We start from the raw sequence: 19213 nt of genomic DNA, 5'->3' as shown, positions 1-19213 counted from the left end.
TTCATCAAAAGAAGAAACCTAAACTGATACTGAGTGCTTAGCACAGTGCTTGCTTGGCCCATAACTGTACTTATTTCTAGGAGTGACATTTAAGATGAGCATTTACAAGTTGGTCCATATTTCAAATATAACAACTAAAGAGAAGCTTGGCTTACAGGAAGAATAGTCAAAGGATTTAATCACAACAAGCAAGAAGTATCCTAAAACTGAATCAACAAAAGAGTAGATAAATTCTGATGATTCACAAAATGTAATATTATGAAAATGAATGAACTATATGCACCAACATAAACAAACAGCACAATTACAAAGTAAAAGAATGAGTAAAGAAATTAGAGACATGTAATGTGATTAATGTGAGATCATATATCCCCCCACAAATTCAAGTCCATCCAGAACCTTAGAATGTGATCTTAACTGGAAAATAGGATCTTTATATACGTAATTATTTAAGATGAGATCACCCTGACTTAGGGTAGGCCTTAGATCCAATGACTGGTGTCCTTATAAGAATGCCATGTGAAGATACAGAGACATGAACAAGAAGAAAGCCTGTTGAAGATGGGTAGTAATTGGAATGAATGATGTAGTTACAAGCCAAGGATTGCCAAGAGCCACTAGAAGCTAGGAGGATGCAAGGAAGGATTCTCCTGTAGAACCTTGAGGAGGAGCATGGTCCTGCCAATACCTTGATTTCACACTTTCAGCCTCCAAAACTGTGAGAGAATAAATTTCTATTGTTTTAAGCCACCCATATTGTGGTAATTAGTTACAGAAGCCCTAGGAAACTAACGCGAAGATTGAAAAAAAGATTGAGGAGACATTGTATCTGTACTCAAATCTCCCATACAATATAAGTTCAGAGACTATGGTTAGGACCAACTATAAATGGGATGTTAAAAGGAAACAGATTTCAGCTTTAATATAAGGCTCTAAAAATGACAGCTGTCCAAAAATGGAATGAGCTATCATATAAGGTAACTGAATAACCCACAACCCATTTCTAGTAAAGTTCAAGTGGAAACCAGATAATTACTAGTTTAGAAATGATTCATCTTTGGGGCAGAAATTGGGCTACAGAACTAACACTCTTCCCATCTGTATAACAATCTGATTCTTTGGCCAGGTGGCATGGCTCACGCCTGTAATCCCAGCACTTTGGGAGGCCGGGGTGGGCAGATCGCTTCAGGCCAGGAATTCGAGACCAGCCTGGCCAACATGGCGAAACCCAGTCTCTACTAAAAGTACAAAAATTAGCTGAGCATGGTGGTTACACAACTGTAATCCCAACTACTCAGGAGGCTAAGGCACGAGAATTACTTGAACCCAGAGGTGGAGGTTGTAGTGGGCTGAGAGATTGCACCACTGCACTCTAGCCTGGGTGACAAAGCAAGACTCTCTCAAACAAACAAACAAAAAAACTATGATTCTTTTATATATTGTGTTATATACCACAGTATTGAATTTATTACATAAAATTAAGATATGAAGTTCCCAAAGGACTTTATACTTTCCTTTATACATGGAAAAAAGTATGACCAATGACAAGTCATCTGTCATTTAAATGATCCCTTTGGAAAGACTCAAGTCATAGAACATAGTTTAATCAGTACAGAGAACCAATGGATAAAGAAATTACTGGAGAAACAAGGGTATACCTAAATTATTTTAGGATCTTATTGAAAATGAAATTTGCAAGCCTACACACAACCTGCCCAGATTCAAAGACCATTTTCTCATAAGGATAGTCACAGAGAGCAAATCCAGAAAAGCTTTAATTTTAAAAGACTGTCTTTGCTTTTTTGTGAAATACTAGTAATCTCTTATATTTAACTTAAATTAATTCCCTGAATGGTGTGCTGACTCCAATGGTTCTTTAAAAGAGAAATCCACAAATAGCTTTAAATACTATTGTAAGGGAAAACAAGGGTGGACTATAAAAATTAGACCTAATAAAACCAGACAGGTTAGGAAGTAATGAAGCATTATATAAGGATTCACTGAACAATTCCATTTAGTACAAAGGAAATATTTTTCTCCAACTTATAAAGATTCGTCTCCTATAAAAGTTTGCAAAAATGTCCCTAATGAGGAAAGGGAGAGATAATTTGTAAACACAATTCATACAGAATATTTTGACAGAGACAAGTATGTTATCAGAACAAACATTTCCAATATAAAATATAATCATCTTACCAGCTCCAAATGGCACATAGGCAAACTTTTCCCCTGATGCTGGGTTATCCTGTAAGTAGCGATCAGGATTAAAGTCCAGGCGTTCTACCCATGAGTCTTTAAGTCTTTGATTGACAGTGGGAGAAACACACACCTGATGTCCTGGAGGAATGGTATACCCTGCCACGGTCTATAAACAAAAGCCACACATTTCATTAGAGAATTTAAAAATGTGCTGCCAAATAATCAGATAATTGTGTAATACAGCATGAACATACATGGATACTCAGATGCTCCTTGACTTATGATAGGTTTACATCCTGATAAATCCATCATAAAGTCAAAAAATTGTAAGTTGAATCACCATAAATCAAGAACCATCTGTACATATATTTAAAAACTGGCTAGATAATAGGCAAACTAAAAATTATTTTAACTCAAGATGATTTCCAGTGAGCCAGCGTTAGGTTGGAAGTACACAGTACACAAATCAAACCCATAATGCCTTGGAGGTAGGGTTTGAATTTCAGAGAGACTTTCACTATCCAATTTGTACACTTCATATTAACAATTTTTTACAACAAAATGTTATTTTTAAAACCAAGAAAAATATGTACTTTCATTTTTAAAACCCCAATTGTTAAAGAAAAATGCAGAGCATGATTAGCATTAAAGATTAGCATGTAGGCCGGGCGCAGTGGCTCACGCCTGTAATCTCAGCACTTTGGGAGGCCAAGGCGGGTAGATCACCTGAGGTCAGGAGTTTGAGACCAGCCTGACCAACATGGAGAAATCCTGTCTCTACTGAAAATACAAAAAATTAGCCAGGTGTGGTGGCATGCCCCTGTAATCTCAGCTACTCGGGAGGCGAGGCAGGAGAATCGCTTGAACCCAGGAGGCAGAGGTTGTGGTGAGCCGAGATTGCGCCATCGCACTCCAGCCTGGGCAACGAGAGAAATCCCATCTTTAAAAAAAAAAAAAAAAAGATTAGTATGTATACTATCTACAATTATGTTAAAAATATGTTTTTAGAATATATAAAACTGAAGTTAGATAAAAATGATTATTCTACTTTTTTAATTTAAAAAAAAAATCTATTTTATGCTACTCTACCTCCTCTTTTCCTTTTTTTTGAGACAAGGTCTTGCTCTGTTGCCCAGGCAGCAGTGCAGTGGTGTGATCATGGATCACTGCAGTTTCAACCTCCCAGGCTCAAGCAATCTACCGACATCAGCCTCCTGAGTAGCTGGGACCACAAGCATGTGCAATTCTGGCCAGCTAATTTTTAGAAAAAAATTTGTAGAGATGAGGTCGGTCTCACTACGTTGGTCTCAAACCAGGCTGGTCTCAAATTCTGGCCTCAAGTGATCCTCCCACCTCAGCCTCCCAACGTATTGAGATTACAGGTGTGAACCACCACACCCAGTTATTTCCTCTTTTTGATAAATAAAAACTGGGGGTATAGAGGGGAAGATGTAGCCAAGATACTCACCTGAGGAGTTCTGGCCATTCTCATCATGATCATTATAGGAGGTCTAAGTCTTAATGTTTCTTTTATACAGCGATCAAGTAAATTTAGATCCTTGAGCTAAAATGAGAAAGCATTTACTGATTGTTATAAATAACATACTTCAACAGTATAAAAAATTAGTTTAACGTCTTGGTTAGTACAAGACAGCTTGCATTCCAGCTAAAAGTAGAGGTAACTGGTTCAAGGTGGCTGGGATTATCATGCTCTACCACACTGTCCAAGGTGAAAAAGGAGGGCAAGGTAACAGAAAGAAAGGTGATCCGCCCTGAAGAATGAAGTAAGAACCTACAAAATTCACTCCTCCAAAAAATGAAAACGGTAGCAAAAATCTCAATGTCAACTTTTTCAAAATTCCGGAAGATTAATCAAAGGCTTGCAACAATGTAAGGAGAGTTAATTCAAGAAAAATAAATCTGAATCTTGGTAAGAAGAGTAAGCTTTGTGGTAGTGGAAGTTGTATTTCTCTCATCCTCCTCTCCCCAAATCCATGGTAGCCCCGGAAACCGATAGCATGGCAACTATAGCAGCTGTGAAAGCCAGAAGCCTAACAAGTATTAGAGGAGCCAGAGCAAATTTTCCAAAAATAATTAGCAAAAATTGTTTAACACTGAAGGCACCAGAGATGGTGATATCAACTGGTGCTAAGAGACAGAACAAGAAGTTTAAAAGGGAAAACTGGAGAATAAGATGTCCACAGGAGACTTTGAAAAGTTCCAACATAAGAGGATCTTGAAGGCCACACATATGTATAAGACCATGCACTTGCCCAGGTAAGATCTAAGAGGCTGTAATCTTTTACCTCTGGCTGACCTGTATACACAGGTAGTGAAGGCAGACTTGTAACTGCCTGTTGGAGTGTTAATAACATCCCCTAACACACACACACACAGAGCCTTTCAGCAAAAGCTAGGAGACTGGCTGTTCAAAGCACTTCAGTAAATCTCTGTCCAAATATCAGATGCCCACTAAAGTAATTACGTAAGCAGAGATTTCAAAGACTTCACTAAACAAAGAATGACATAATTAATCCAGGAAAAGCAATAAACAAACAGCAGCAGCAGTAACAATAACAAAAAGCCAGCAACCATAAACCCAGGGAGGAGGGCATCTGATTTCCACAGTTACCACATTATTTTAAATGTACAGTTCTCAACAAAAGCTTACAAAAAACACACCAAAACAGGAAAGTATGGCCAGTGCATAGAAAAAGAAAGCAGTTTAATAGAAACTATCAATGAAGAAGCCCAGACATTGGACTTACTAGATAATGATTTAAATCAGCTATTATAAATAGGTTCAAAGAATTATAGCAAAATATGCCTAGTTATCGCTAGTAAAATAGAGAATATCAACAAATTTTTTTTTAGAAAACCAAATAGAAATTCAAGAACTGAGAAGTATGAGAACTGAAATGAAAAATTCACCCGAGGGAATCAACAGCAGATTTGAACTGGCAGAAGAAAGAATAACATCAAAATAATAATAATAATAAAATATTTAAGAATACATTTAATAAGAGAAGTTTAAACATTGTACACCAAAAACTGCAAAACACTGTTGAAAGAAATTAAAGAACTAAAATAATAGAAAGACATGCCATGTCCATAGATGTAAAGACTGAAATTGTTAAGACAGCAATGCTCTCAAATTAATATAGCAATACAATGCAAACATTGTCAAAAATCTCAGTTAGCTTCTTTGCAGAAATTGACACACTGACCCCAAAATTCATATGGAAATTAAAGGGACTAGGAGTAGATAAACAGCCTTGAAAAGGACAAAGTCAGAGGACTCACACTCCCGAATTCAAAACTTATTACAAAACTACTGTAATGGCACCAGATTAAACATATCAATGGGATATAACTGAGTCCAGAAATAAAGCCTTAAATTTATGGTCAAGAGGCTTTTTAAAACATTTTTTTTTTTTTACAGACAGGGTCTCACTATGTTGCCCAGGCTGGACCCCAAGTCCTGGGCTCAAGCGACCTTCCCATCTCAGCTTCTCAGCAGCTGAGAATACAGGCATGTGCCACTGCGCCTGGCTATAATAGATTTTTTACAAAGACAATTCAACGCAGAAAAAATAATCTTTTCAACAAACAGTGTGGGACAACTGGATAACCACACACAAAAGAATGATAACCTCACACCATATACATAAATTAATTCAAAACAGATCAAAGACCTAAATGTAAAATAGGAAACTACAAAACACTAAGAAGAATACACGGAAATAAATCTTCATACACTTTGATTAGGTACTGGTTTCTCCGACACCAAAACCACATTAAAAAAAAAAATACATGAACTCTTACAACTCAATAATAAAAAGACAACTCATTTTAAAAATGGGAACAGGATGTGAGCAGACATTTCTCCCAAAGAAGATATACCAAAGCCAAAGAGCACATCATAAGACATTCAACATCACTAGTCACCAGGAAAATGAAAAATCAAAACAAAATACCAACTGGGCACAGTGGTTCACGCCTGTAATCCCAGCACTTTGGGAGGCCAAGGCAGGCGTATGACTTGAGGTCAGGAGTTCGAGACCAGCCTGGCCAATATGGTGAAACCTCATCTCTACTAAAAATACAAAAATTAGCCAGGTGTGGTGGTGTGCACCCAGCTACTTGGGAGGCTGAGGCAGGAGAATAGCTTGAACCCAGGAAGCTGAAGTTGCAGTGAACCAAGAATGGCGCCATTGCACTGAAGCCTGGGCATCTCACCAAGACTCTGTCTCAAAAAAAAAAAAAAAAGTACCACTTCACACCTACTATAACAAAAAAATCAAGTTAACAAGTTTGGTGAGGGGGTGAAGTCAGGACCAGCATACACTGTTTATTGAGATTTGAAAGTGGTGCAGCCACTTTTAAAAACAGTGTGGCAGTTCTTCAAAGTTATCTTATGACCCAGCAATTCTACTCCTAGGTATGACCCCCACAAAATTGAAAACACATGTCCACATAAAATCAGTATATAAATACAAATATACAGTATACAAAAAATGTTTAGAGCAGCATTATTCATAATAATTTAAAAGGTGGAAACAACCCAAATGTCCATCAACTGATGAATAAACAAAATGTGGTATATCCATATAATGGAGTATTATTGGTAATAACAAAGACTGAAGTAATGATACATGCTACAACATGGATGAACCCTGGTAACATGCTAAGTGAAACAAGCTAGTCACAAAAGACTACATATTGTATGATCCCATTTATATGAAATATCCAGAATAGGCAAACTCATAGAGGCAAAAAGAGATTAATGGTTGCCAAGGGCAGGAGTCAGGGAGAATGAAGCATGACTGCTAATGGGTACTGGCTGTCTTTTGGGAGTGATGTAAATGTTCTAAAATTAAATTATGATGATGGTTTCCCAACTCTGAATATGCTAAAAACCACAAAGTATAGATTTTAAATGGATGGATTTATGGTATGTAAATATATCAATTAAGCTGTTATTTTAAAAGTTACTAAAAACAAGAATGAGTATTGAGATATCAATACTGAGCTTACAGAAATAAAAGGGATTATGAGAATACTATGAACAATTGTATGCCAACAAATTAGGTAACCTAGATGAAATGGACAGATTCCTAGAGATATAAACTACTGAAACTGACATAAGAAGAAATGGAATATCTGAATAAACCTGTAACAAATAAGTTGAATTAGTAAGTAAAGTCTTCCCAGAAAGAAAAGCACAGATCTAGATGATTTCACTGTTGAATTTTAGCAAATATGTAAAAAAAAAAAAAAGGATTAACACCAATCATCCACAAACTCTTCCAAAACTTAGAAGAAAAAAAGAATACTTCCAAATTCATTCTATGAGACCAGTATGATCCTGATATCAAAACTAGCCAAAGACATCACAGTGAAACTAGAGATCAATATCCCTTATGAATATGGATGCAAAAATCCTCAACAAAACACCAGCAAATTGAATGTAGTAACATATAAAAAGAACTATGCACCATGACAAAGTAGGATTTATCCCAGGAATACAATTAACACCTGAAAATCAGTGTAATACACCATATTAATATACGACCAAAAACACAAAAGATAACAGGAAGATGATATCAACAAGGTTTGCTTCCAAGATGGAATGTCAGGTTGTGCAGTGAGTTGTCCTCTCTTCCTTTCCACCCCAGCAAGCTGCACAAAGTGTTTGTAAATATCTAGTCCTCATTACTACTACTACTACTACTTTTAGAAGTCTCTGCTCATGTTATGGCAAGAAGCAATAGCATTAAGATATTTTAGGTAAGGTTATGGGGAATTTGCTAAAAATAGAGACGCTGATCAGTTTAAGCTATAGTACATAGAAAATCTCAAATTGTCCCTTTTAAAAATTAGCCACAGATACTCAAAGTCATAAGGCAGCAATGAAACTGAAAAATCCAACAAACCTGGTCATAAGTTAAAGGAGGCAGATTCTCTCCACAGACTGTTTTCTGTTCTAAATAACATTTTTCTTGAAGTGTTTTGTCTCTGGCCAAAAAGAAGCCCATCCAAGCACTAGTAGTTGAGGATGTATGCTGCCCTGCCAAGAGTAGTCCAATAAGCATCCCTGCTACTTCATCGTCAGTCAAAGGACGCCCATCCCTAAGGAATGAACCAAACACACAAATTTAACATTTTGGCACATACATTTCATGCCTCAACCTTTAAATAAAGTGACATAATGAATACATTTTTCAGGTATAATAGTCTCTTATATTTGACTATCACAAGTCAGAGTTTTTTTCTCTTAGGGAAGAGACAGACCAGCACAAAACGATTTTGATTACAAAAGACTCCATTACAGTTCATTAGCAAACTTTTACCATACCCAGTTACTGGGATTACAGTAAGATACAGATGCCGATAGTTTATGTCTCAACAATTTAAAAAGTCCAAGGATCATAGTTACCAACTTATTTCGCCAGCAACACTGTTTTTTAACTGGAAATATTACTTAATTGTGTTTTAATGTGTAATTTCCTGCTTCAGCTTAATATGTTATCTGAATAGCACTTACTTGTATGTAGCATCTAGTAAAGTTTGCAGAATGTCATCAATTTTTTCTTGAGACTCTCTGCGTTTCTGGATTGCCTTATAGAAAATATTCTTGATTTCCCGATGAGCTCTGTCCCTGCGTCTGTAATTAAAAGACAAAGATGATTTTTTTAATAAAGAAATAACCTTCTAGGATCAAATTCATTTTGAAAACCAGGACCTAGCATAAAGCACCTTATTTAACTAACTTTAATGACTCTAAAATAATCGACAAAAAAATCAGAACCAGGAACATATTGGAAGTCATGAAAATCTTACATTGTTAAAAATGTCCATAGTCCCTAAGGGCAAGAACTGTGCTTTATTTAACATATATATCTCAGATTCTTAACATATTACCTATGTTCAAACTAAAGGTCTAAAACAAGGAAGAAATTCCTTTAGGAGTATTTTCCAGTTCAAGAGAAAGTAGAATACTCTTAAATTAACATAAAATTCCAATTTTAATACCAAATCAAGTCTTAAAGTAGGAGAGTCACTCTGGTTCTTCTATGGAATCTGATTCTACTTTTCACTTTCTAATACAACAGTTTTTTGTAGGGGGTGAAAATACTAGCAGATTCAGAAAACAAACTTCAACTCCTAAATTTTACCTTTAAATAATATGTTCATTATGTAGCAGGTACCATGTTAAGTATTTTACATGAATTACTCACTTTTATCTTCCTGTGAGGTACATACATTAACCTCAAGTTATAGCTAGCTGCATAAGATCACACAGAAAGCAAACATTGGAGCTTGAATTTAAAACTAGGCAATCTGACTCCCAAGACCCCTCTTAAATCAAGCCTTCTAATAAAAACTCCTACACTGTTTCATTTACAAGATTGTTATTCTGTTATTGAGAATCGACTGAGACCATGTGTACAGAAGAGAAGATGTTAGAGCTTAATTGTATGAATACAGTCAAACCAGGAAAACACAGGCCTGTTTAAGAAGGTGAATGGAATAATTTGGTTAAATTAGTCGGTATGAGTAAAAGAAAGAAAGACTGGGCCAGAATGTAAAGGGCTTAACATAACAAGTTCTGACTTCATCCAAGAGACACAGCAGGTAGAAACAGGCAGGTAGAAATGCACATTTATGGGCCAGGCACTGTGGCTCATGCCTGTAATCCCAGCACTTTGGGAGGCCGAGGCAGGCGGATCACGAGGTCAGGAGATTGAGACCATCCTGGCCAACACAGTGAAACCCCATCTCTATTAATAATACAAAAAAATTAGCCGAGTGTGGTGGCAGGCGCCTGTAGTCCCAGCTACTCGGGAAGCTGAGCTAGGAGAATGGCGTGAACCCAGGAGGCGGAGCTTGCAGTGAGCCGAGATGGCACCACTTCACTCCAGCCTGGATGACAGAGTGAGACTCCATCTCAAAAAAAAAAAAAAAAGAAATGCACATTTATGGAGAACCCACTATGGGCCCAGGGCTGTGCTGGGTGTTCTAATATAATATATATTAAAACATTTTGAAACTGCAAAGCTACTTGCAAATATAAGGTATGATGAGTTCCAGAGAACTTTAGAGAATCTCTCCTGGCTCTTCCTTTTACTCCCACCCCTCTTCTAATCTATAACTAGATAGAGGGGACAGAAATAGAAGGAAAAGGGACTAGCAATCTATCTCCTCCCATCTGTCACCTAAACACCTAAACACAAATGAATCAACAAAAGTATAGAAAGCCTACTAATAACGCAAAACACTAAGCACTAAGCTATAGATCACATCCTAAAAGCAGTATTTCTTTATATCAGAGGCAGTCCCTGTCCTTAAGAAACAGAAAATTAAATAAAGGCACAAATATTCAAAACAAAGAAACTTCACAATAAAATAAAAAGCCACCCAAGATGTCAAACAAGTGCTTAGAGAAGGGCTGTATCACTTTTAGGTATAGTTCAGAGACTTTCCTGAGGATAAGGAATATGTGACGTAAGCAGGTTTTAAACTAGGCTGGGCTCAGAGGCTCATGCCTGTAATCCCAACACTTCGGGAGGCTGAGGCAGATGGATCACCTGAGGTCAGGAGTTCGAAACCAGCCTAGCCAACATGATGAAATCCTGTCTCTACTAAAAATACAAAAATCAGTTGGGCATGGTGGCACATGCCTGTAGTCCCAGCTCCTCGGGAGGATGAGGCAGGAGAATTGCTTGAACACAGGAGGCAGAGAATGCAGTGAGCCGAGATCACACCACTGCACTACAGCCAGGGCAACAGAGCAAGACCCCATCTCAAAAACAAAAACATAAATAAAATAAATTATGTTAATTTTTATCTTTGTTAAGGCAAAGCATACCAACACTACAATAATTACACAAGGTTAAATAACCAAGTGTAGTATCTTCCTTATCCATACCTGAAACTAGGCAAAGGCAGCCAACCTGGTAACAGCCAGGCTGCATGGCTGAAACCTCCATCCAAATCTGCATACAGCTGTGCCACCTTTTCATTGAGTTGACTTCTGATTTCCTTTCCATGCAAACAATGGCTAGCTGTTAAAATTATGAGCTCAGAAAGAGCTTCAAACACATCTAGGGAGAAAAAAAGATTATTCTCATTACTATTTCCAAAAAGTGAAAGAAAATTGAGAATAAAAACAGAGCTCAATAACAAACAAGATCCTATTGATATCATCAAAAAAAGTCTGTAGACAGACATGTGACTATGTACAACAATAAAGAGGGGCAATAAGCCAAACAATAGGAAGTACCCTGTCCCTCTGAATAGGCAAAACAGATCCCAGAAACACATCTCAAAACCTCACTCATGAGCACTTCATCATAAAAAGAATAAATGTGGTTATTTGATTTTCAGGTCACAATAACAAAAGCAGAAAAATGTTATTTATAGTACATATGACAATAATAAGGTACTTCCCAAGGAACAGCAGCCAAAGATCAGATTATTTCCCAGGTTAAAAGTAGGAAGATCAGGACTAAAATGGAATTACTAGCCATATACAAAAGAAAACTATAATCACCAATTAGTATATCCCAACACTGGAGACAAACGCACCAAGCAAGCATAATTTGATGACACTCAACTCACAAAAATTATCCAATTAATTTCCTGTTAATTCCACATTCACTAAATGAACTTCCAATGATCATTTGGCTTTCCAATTATATTTGTCAATAAAGAGAATATCAGTAAATATTCTGGATTTCTTGGTGCTGTAATTATAAGTCTCACATGCATTATTACATTGGCATTCTAATTTATACATCAGTTTCTTATATGATTAGAAAATATATCATATCAACTTAAGTACACCAAAAACAAAGATTCTGGACCTCTTACAGAGGCCGAAGGCCAGACCCAGAATGTAGTGACCTGCTGCCCTGGGTCCTGCTGCCCTGTGGGCAGATGTTGCTTCCTACTATGGGCACAGCAATTGCCTCTGAAGGCAATACTTAACTGCAGCCCAGTATAAAAGCTGGATTCTCAGTTACAACTTCATGGTAATCATTACATATCCCTCCCATAAATCCAAGGTAGTTTTACATACACTGTAATTTGCTTTTTATATACTACATACATATATACTCTACTTTTCTATTCACAGAGAAGTAGAAATGTGAAGATAAACAAAAAACATTTTGCTTACTTTTTTCTCCACTTTCTCCCCAACTCTGAAAGTATTCCTTTGTTTCTTTTTCAATTATAGAAACATGCTGTTTAAAGTGGGCAATGTTAAGGCCACTTTTTAACATTTTCTTCTGCTCCAAGAAAACCTTCAAAAAAATTCAAAAAGGGGATACAGCACTAAAACACATTTTTGTTTTATCATGAAATCCATTTAGATTATTATACCTATGTAACACTAACACAACTAGTGGTTTTAACCCTTTGGGCATTTACATTTTAAGAGTCTAAAAGAATAAATATATATGACTCTAAATGAATGGAGTCTAAATGAATATCTGAGCAGAGGGATTTTGCAGGGCCCTCTTTTTTGGCCTTAAGGAGAACCATTCATTCCCTCATTTCCCATCACTACAAACAAGATTTAATGTTAACTCTTAACTGCTATAGTAGGATACTGGCTAATGTGTGTTACGTTCACAGCCAGAGCCCACACCAAGCTTTGGGGCCAATTGTCTGATTTGTGTTCTATTATCAACTTAAAACAATTTCATATTTGGCTTTTGAGGGTAACACATACACATAGATGTACCCCACACCTGAAGTAGTTGCATTAGAAGAGGACTTCTAAAGTCAGCAATCTCTAAACAGCTCTTATGTTAGAATTTCAGGCAGGAATGGGTAGGTAGGAAGTCCTTTTGATGAAATAACAGGATTGTCTTATAACCCTTTCATATTAAATCCCAATATGCTAAGTTATCACTGATTCCATTATTTATACAGGAAGCCCTTTAATATTGTTTAGCCATGACAGCAACTATAAAACAAAATACCCATTACTTATCAGTTATCCATGGCCCTTCTTCTCACGATTCTTCAGACTTTTGAACCAAGTGAATAAACCGGTTCTACATTGTATTATATTTTTGTTTGGTTGGTTTCTTTGTGGGTGGATGGGTGTGTGTGTGTGTGTGGGTGGGTGGGTGGGTAGGTGTGGTTTTTTGTTTTTGAGACAGAGTCTCACTCTGTTGCCAAGGCTAAAGTGCAGTGGTGTGATCTCAGCTCACTGCAACCTCCACCTCCCGAGTTCAAGCGATTCTCATGCCTCAGCCTCCCAAGTAGCTGGGATTACTGGTGTGCACCACCAGCTCCAGCTAATTTTTGTATTTTTAGTAGAGACGGGGTTTCGCCATGTTGACCAGGCTGGTCTCGAACTCCTGACCTCAAGTGATCCATCCACCTCGGCCTCCCAAAGTGCTGGGATTACAGGCATAAGCCACCATGCCTGGCTGTTTCTACATTTTAAATGTATAATGTCTCACTATTAGCTATAACTACTGAAGTATAGATTTGCCTTTGTTCATGGTATAACAGTGTCACCTACTGGATTAGGCACATCGTATGCAACTCCCTTCCCAAACACAGGTGTTGTCAGGCGACTGTAGACATCTTCTGCATTCAGGTCTTCATTTTTACTATTAAAAAGCAGTGCAGCAGCATCACTCCCCAGAAGGTAAGTAAATGTCTTGCCTACCATGGTAAAACTAAATACAGGTCCATACTAAAAAGAGAAAAGTACACATGGTGATGTTACAAAAAACATGCAACACTAAGACAATAACTTTAAAATCACAAAAGAATGCATTATTGAAAAAATAAAAACATATATAAACCTTAAAGCAATTCTTTTCATCTTGCCATACTCCTCCTTCCTTTGTCCAAATTTATAATTATGTTCATTTAGTTGCAAATGTAGTACAAATATAACTGTTAATTATGCTTTTTTCAGTTTATATTGACAATATTTTCTATTGTCTATATAAATATCACAATGTTAATTTACTGACTACTCTTTAATTATTGGACATCAGGGTTTTCTTTAGTTATTACAGCTAATTCTGTGATGAACACCTCTGAAAACATAGACTTTTCTTTCCCCTTTGTTTAAAAACAAATTTTACAAGACTAACCAAAGATTTTGACCTTTTCTATAGTACCTGCTATGTGAAGAACTAAAAGTTTATTTATCTATTTTAGCACTATCTCACCTATATTAAATGACTTCATTTTTTATTTTATATTAATTTGGTTAGATGTTAAAAGCTTCCCCTTGCAGTTTTCTGATTATTATTGAAGACTAGACTCTGGGGGTATAATCATGAACAAAAATACTGTCCCCAACTCACCAAGCTTAGTCTATTGGAAAAAATACAAATTAATCAATGTAAAACTGCAAATGTGACAAGTATTCAGAAAGGAAAGCAACTCTGTGACGAGAGAATATAAAAAAGGGAGACCTAACAGAGGAAAAGACAGCTGGGTTCAGACCAGAAGAATGAGGAGTTAGTTTGGTAGCTAAACATACACAAAGGCCCTAAAGGTAAGGGAAAGAGAAAGGAGAAGATGAGAGTTGAGCACGAGGCAGCGTTAGACCTTACAGAGCCTCACAAGCCACTTTAAGGAAGTTTTTAAATGGGTGACAAGAATTTTTCAGAGAAAAAGGAAAGATGTCGTTGAAAGAGAAGTCAACAATACACTAAGAAAACAAATAAAAGTAAAAAGTTCCTGAGACAAAAGAGGGATGGAGAGTTCAGCCTCCAACAAGAGGCAAAATATAGTTGTAATAAAATCAAAGTGGTAGAACACAGTGAACCAGACTGTCTGTGTTCAAATCCCAGCTCCTCCACCTATTTGCTGTATGACTTTGGTCCTATAGTCAGATAACTTACTATCTCTGTGTTTAGTTTCTCTCACCTATACAATGGTAATAATAATAATAGCAGTTCTTCACAGAGCTGCTGCCAAATTTTATATACTTGTATATATTTGTATATAAAATTATATACAAATTTTATATACAGGGCAGAGAAGAGTACCTTGGCTTACTTAGCACCTTAATGACTTGTTTTCCATTATTGTTATCGTTAATAAAAGTATAGGCTCAGAAATCAGAACATGTGTAAATCCTGGCTGGCCACTGTCTAGCAGTGAATCCAAGAAGAAATTATATATCCTCTCTGCTTCTCAGTTTTGTCATCTATAAAACAAATATACCTGAAAGGGTTTCTGTGCAGCTTCAGTGAGATGATCTTTGTAAAGCACTAAGTACTGGCATAAAGTAAATGTTTTATAATTATTACTGTGATAGGAAGAAAAGAGAATAGGATTACTATATAAATACAAATAGGTTTGCATATCTGAAACTGAGAAAATGAGGAAGTTTCCTTTAAATGGTGTTTAATCATTGTCTCCTAAATCAATGTTTTTAATCATTGTCTCCTAAACAGGAGAAAAAATCATCTGCTTTGATGGAGAGGTAGAAAGATTCAGAAGTTTAGAAAAGTGAAGGTTTGCCGGGCACGGTGGCTCAAGCCTGTAATCCCAGCACTTTGGGAGGCTGAGACGGGCGGATCATGAGGTCAGGAGATCGAGACCATCCTGGCTAACACGGTGAAACCCCGTCTCTACTAAAAAATACAAAAAAAAACTAGCCGGGCGAGGTGGCGGGCGCCTGTAGTCCCAGCTATTCGGGAGGCTGAGGCAGGAGAATGGCGTGAACCTGGAAGGCGGAGCTTGCAGTGAGCTGAGATCCGGCCACTGCACTCCAGCCTGGGCGACAGAGCAAGACTCCGTCTCAAAAAAAAAAAAAAAAAAAAGAAAAGTGAAGGTTTGAATTAGTCATTGTAATGAGCAGAAAAGTAGGCCCAATCACAAGAACATAATAGGACTGTGGAGCAGTGTTCAAATATCATTAAGGTAAGCAATCATAAAATCAAGAAGAAACTAAGCTGGTGCTGAGGGAGACAATAACTGGCTGCCTCCGAGGGTGACTTCTGCCAGCTGAACACAATGAAAAGATGCAGGGTTTAGGAAATGTAAAGTACAGTATTGGCAAGAGTGTAATGGAAACGACATGCCATGGACCCAAAGTGGAAAAAGGAAAGTGAAGAATGAAGGCTGATGGATCAGGAGAAAGTAAATGGAATGCAAGATTCAACGAGGTCAAAGAATAGTTATAATTTAAGGAGTTGCACAAGCAAACCAGGAGAAGGTATGGTCTAAGAATAGGATATCTAAATTAATACTGTGAAGGTGAAAGAGTTAAGAGTGAGAAGTCCAAAGTGAGACTGTGAAGTAAATGGCTTAACTGGCACAGGAAAGCTCATTAGAGAGAAGACGGGCAAAGAATTCAGTAGCTATGCTGTCATGTGAGTCATCCAAGTGGACAGTGAAATCACAGAAGATGTATAGAGCAGGCTAGAAAATCCCACAGATGCATGGTAAAGAAAAATGAGGGTTAATTAATATCAATTTTAATAACAATAAGTGAATAGAAAACTCAGAACAGTGGCTTTTAAACCATAGTTGCCAGAACTACAGGGTTCCTCAGTGGTGTCTCAAAGATGACCCCAGGACATGGGAAAAGCTAAAAGGATAGGTATCTGTAAGATACCATCTCTTAAACCAGAGCAGTTTCCATTTTGTTTCCCATACTGAAGATACATATACAATTACAATATTTTTAAATGTTCTGCCACTTTTTTAAAAAAAAGTTTAAAAAGCACTTCTCTCGTTTTTTGTTTTTTCCCCCTCTAATTATTTGGAAGACTTACCTTCTCATATGCATTTTCTAGAAATTCAACTGGACTTTTTCCAAAGGCTATGGCATGCCCAAGGAATGGAATCGGGGAGAAAATGTATGGAGGACTTTTCTACAAGAGAAAAAAATAATAAATTCAGTTCTCGCTTCATTTCAAGAGAGAAATCCAGTTTCATTTCATGACCAAACTATTAAACAAAATAGCTATTAAGACTTAAAAAAAAGTTACCAAAAAAAAAAAGGAAGCATCAGAAGTAACTTGAGAACAGCCAAATCACAAATATCTTAAGAGAGTAGCTATTGTAGAAAAGAACAGAAACTCAAAACAAGGTGTAAAATAAACAACTAGATAAACACTAAGGCACTGTAACTTTAAATGATGGACACTGTCCAGAAAGTGGCCATTTATTATTGGTGTCTCCAGGCAACTTTTCTAACCATTAATAGCAAAAAACCAAAAAGGTCAAACTACAGTTGTCCTTTGCCATTTGTGGGGAACTGGTTCCATGACCCCCTCACAGATTTGTATCCAGGGATCCTCAAGTCCCTTATATAAAATGGCAAGGTATTTGCGTATAACCTATGCACATCCTCTCATATACCTTAAACCATTTCTATATTATTTACAATACCCAATACAATGTAATGGCTATGTAAATAGTTGTTAAACTGTGTTTTTTTATTTGTATTATTTTTTATTGTTGTGTTATTTTGTATTGGGGTTTTCCCCCAAGTATTTTAGATCTACACACTTGGTTGAATTCCCAAATGTGGAATTCGTGTCCCCGGAGGGCCCACTATATTGTTTCTTCACTGCTTACTTCTTCTACTACTCACAATTTTAGTCCGAGACACTCGCTTAAAGAAGGTATCAAAAAAACAAACAGTAACTTGTGGTATAGAAAGAAGGGAAATGTTTAAGAAGCTACATTTATTTCTCAGTAAACAGTCCATCTCATGCTTCTCTCACTGCAAGTGAACTAGAGCCACTGATTTTAGAGAGTAGATCAGCTCTAGCAAGAACTCTAGCATTCTTCATAAAAGGTTCTTTAGATGCCACAAAATGAGACCTGCAGATTACAACATTAAGTATCCTGAAAATCAAACTTACAATAATGAAAAAGGGTAATACTCCTCAATTCTCTGGTGGTCTCAAATAGAAAGGAGCCCCACAACCTCACAGCACTCCTCAGCTAATAGAACTATCTTTGAACAGTAAAAGTAACTTTGTCTTCCCAGAGACAAATATCACTTCCTTAAAAATCCCATGTGTAGGAAATAAATAAATAAATAAATAACTCTGTCTTATGCCTGGTATGGTTCAAACAAAAATTATTTTAAAAGCTACTTGGTCAAAAGTTTGTACATTGCATTGTCAGTAAAAGGATAGTTTTCAAAAGCTACTACTTATTGCTGACTGTAAAGGGTGCATCCATCAAATAACATTTAGGAGGTTGAAAGCTAGGTTAATAAAGCTGTTAAATTGGAGAAAATGATTTTTTTTTTTTTTTTTTTTTCCTGAGATGGAGTCACGCTATCGCCAATGCTGGAGTCCAGTGGCGCGATCTCGGCTTACTGCAACCTCCGCCTCCTGGGTTCAGGCAATTCTCGGGCCTCAGCTTCCCAAGTAGCTGGGACCACAGGAGTGCGCCACTACATCCAGCTAATTTTTGTTTTGTTTTTTTGTATTTTAGTAGAGATAGGGTTTCACCATATTGGCCAGGCTCGTCTGGAACTCCTGACCTCAGGTGATCCACCCGCCTCGGCCTCCCAAAGTGCTGGGATTACAGGCATGAGCCACCGCGTCCGGCCGAGAAACTTATATTATTAGCATCGGAGGAAGGCCCTTACCATACTCCAGTCACTCCCACGATCACACCCTACACATCCTCCTTAATACGGGTATAAACCGCCATTAGGGGCACTACTACAGCCCACAAAACCCTGAACCACACAGGGCAGCCTCCAGGATGACGGGCCAGCTGCCAACAGCATCGCCATCAGGACCCCCACCAAGGGCCCCAACGACCCGAGGGTCGTTCAAACCCACAGCCGCCAATCCAGCCACCGCCACTAGGAGCACCACTGCCGTGGTCAGTACAGCCACCGCTACAACCACAAATGCCGCAACCACGACCCCGTCCAGGATCAGATACACAGCCGGGGAGGCCAGCAACGCCTCCCATCACAAGGTAACGGCGGGCGCTACAGCCAGCGCCACCAGCGGCAGTGCCGCCGCCGCAGCCACTACTC

The 19213-nt window shown here is 37.6% G+C and overlaps 1 protein-coding gene across 2 annotated transcripts in view; it reads right to left on the bottom strand.

The window, feature by feature from the left end:
* Window positions 1–19213, bottom strand: part of LOC105546502 (lanosterol 14-alpha demethylase) — a 30126-nt gene that overhangs the window by 2710 nt on the left and 8203 nt on the right. Inside the window, exons 2-10 of one of the 2 annotated variants that reach the window (XM_011989726.1) lie at window positions 16974–17072; window positions 13745–13921; window positions 12383–12509; window positions 11132–11306; window positions 8747–8866; window positions 8136–8331; window positions 3668–3763; window positions 2330–2365; window positions 2197–2245 (exon numbers count right to left, since the gene is read on the bottom strand). In XM_011989726.1, the coding sequence (XP_011845116.1) occupies window positions 2197–2245; window positions 2330–2365; window positions 3668–3763; window positions 8136–8331; window positions 8747–8866; window positions 11132–11306; window positions 12383–12509; window positions 13745–13921; window positions 16974–17072 (1075 nt within the window). Of the gene's footprint in view, window positions 1–2196; window positions 2366–3667; window positions 3764–8135; window positions 8332–8746; window positions 8867–11131; window positions 11307–12382; window positions 12510–13744; window positions 13922–16973; window positions 17073–19213 lie in introns of both variants that reach the window. The other variant, XM_011989717.1, reaches the window with a different exon arrangement.

The sequence above is a fragment of the Mandrillus leucophaeus genome, unplaced genomic scaffold, assembly GCF_000951045.1.
Source record: "Mandrillus leucophaeus isolate KB7577 unplaced genomic scaffold, Mleu.le_1.0 Scaffold1098, whole genome shotgun sequence".
In the NCBI taxonomy this organism is placed as follows: domain Eukaryota; kingdom Metazoa; phylum Chordata; class Mammalia; order Primates; family Cercopithecidae; genus Mandrillus; species Mandrillus leucophaeus.
This window is presented reverse-complemented; position numbering and strand designations above follow the sequence as displayed.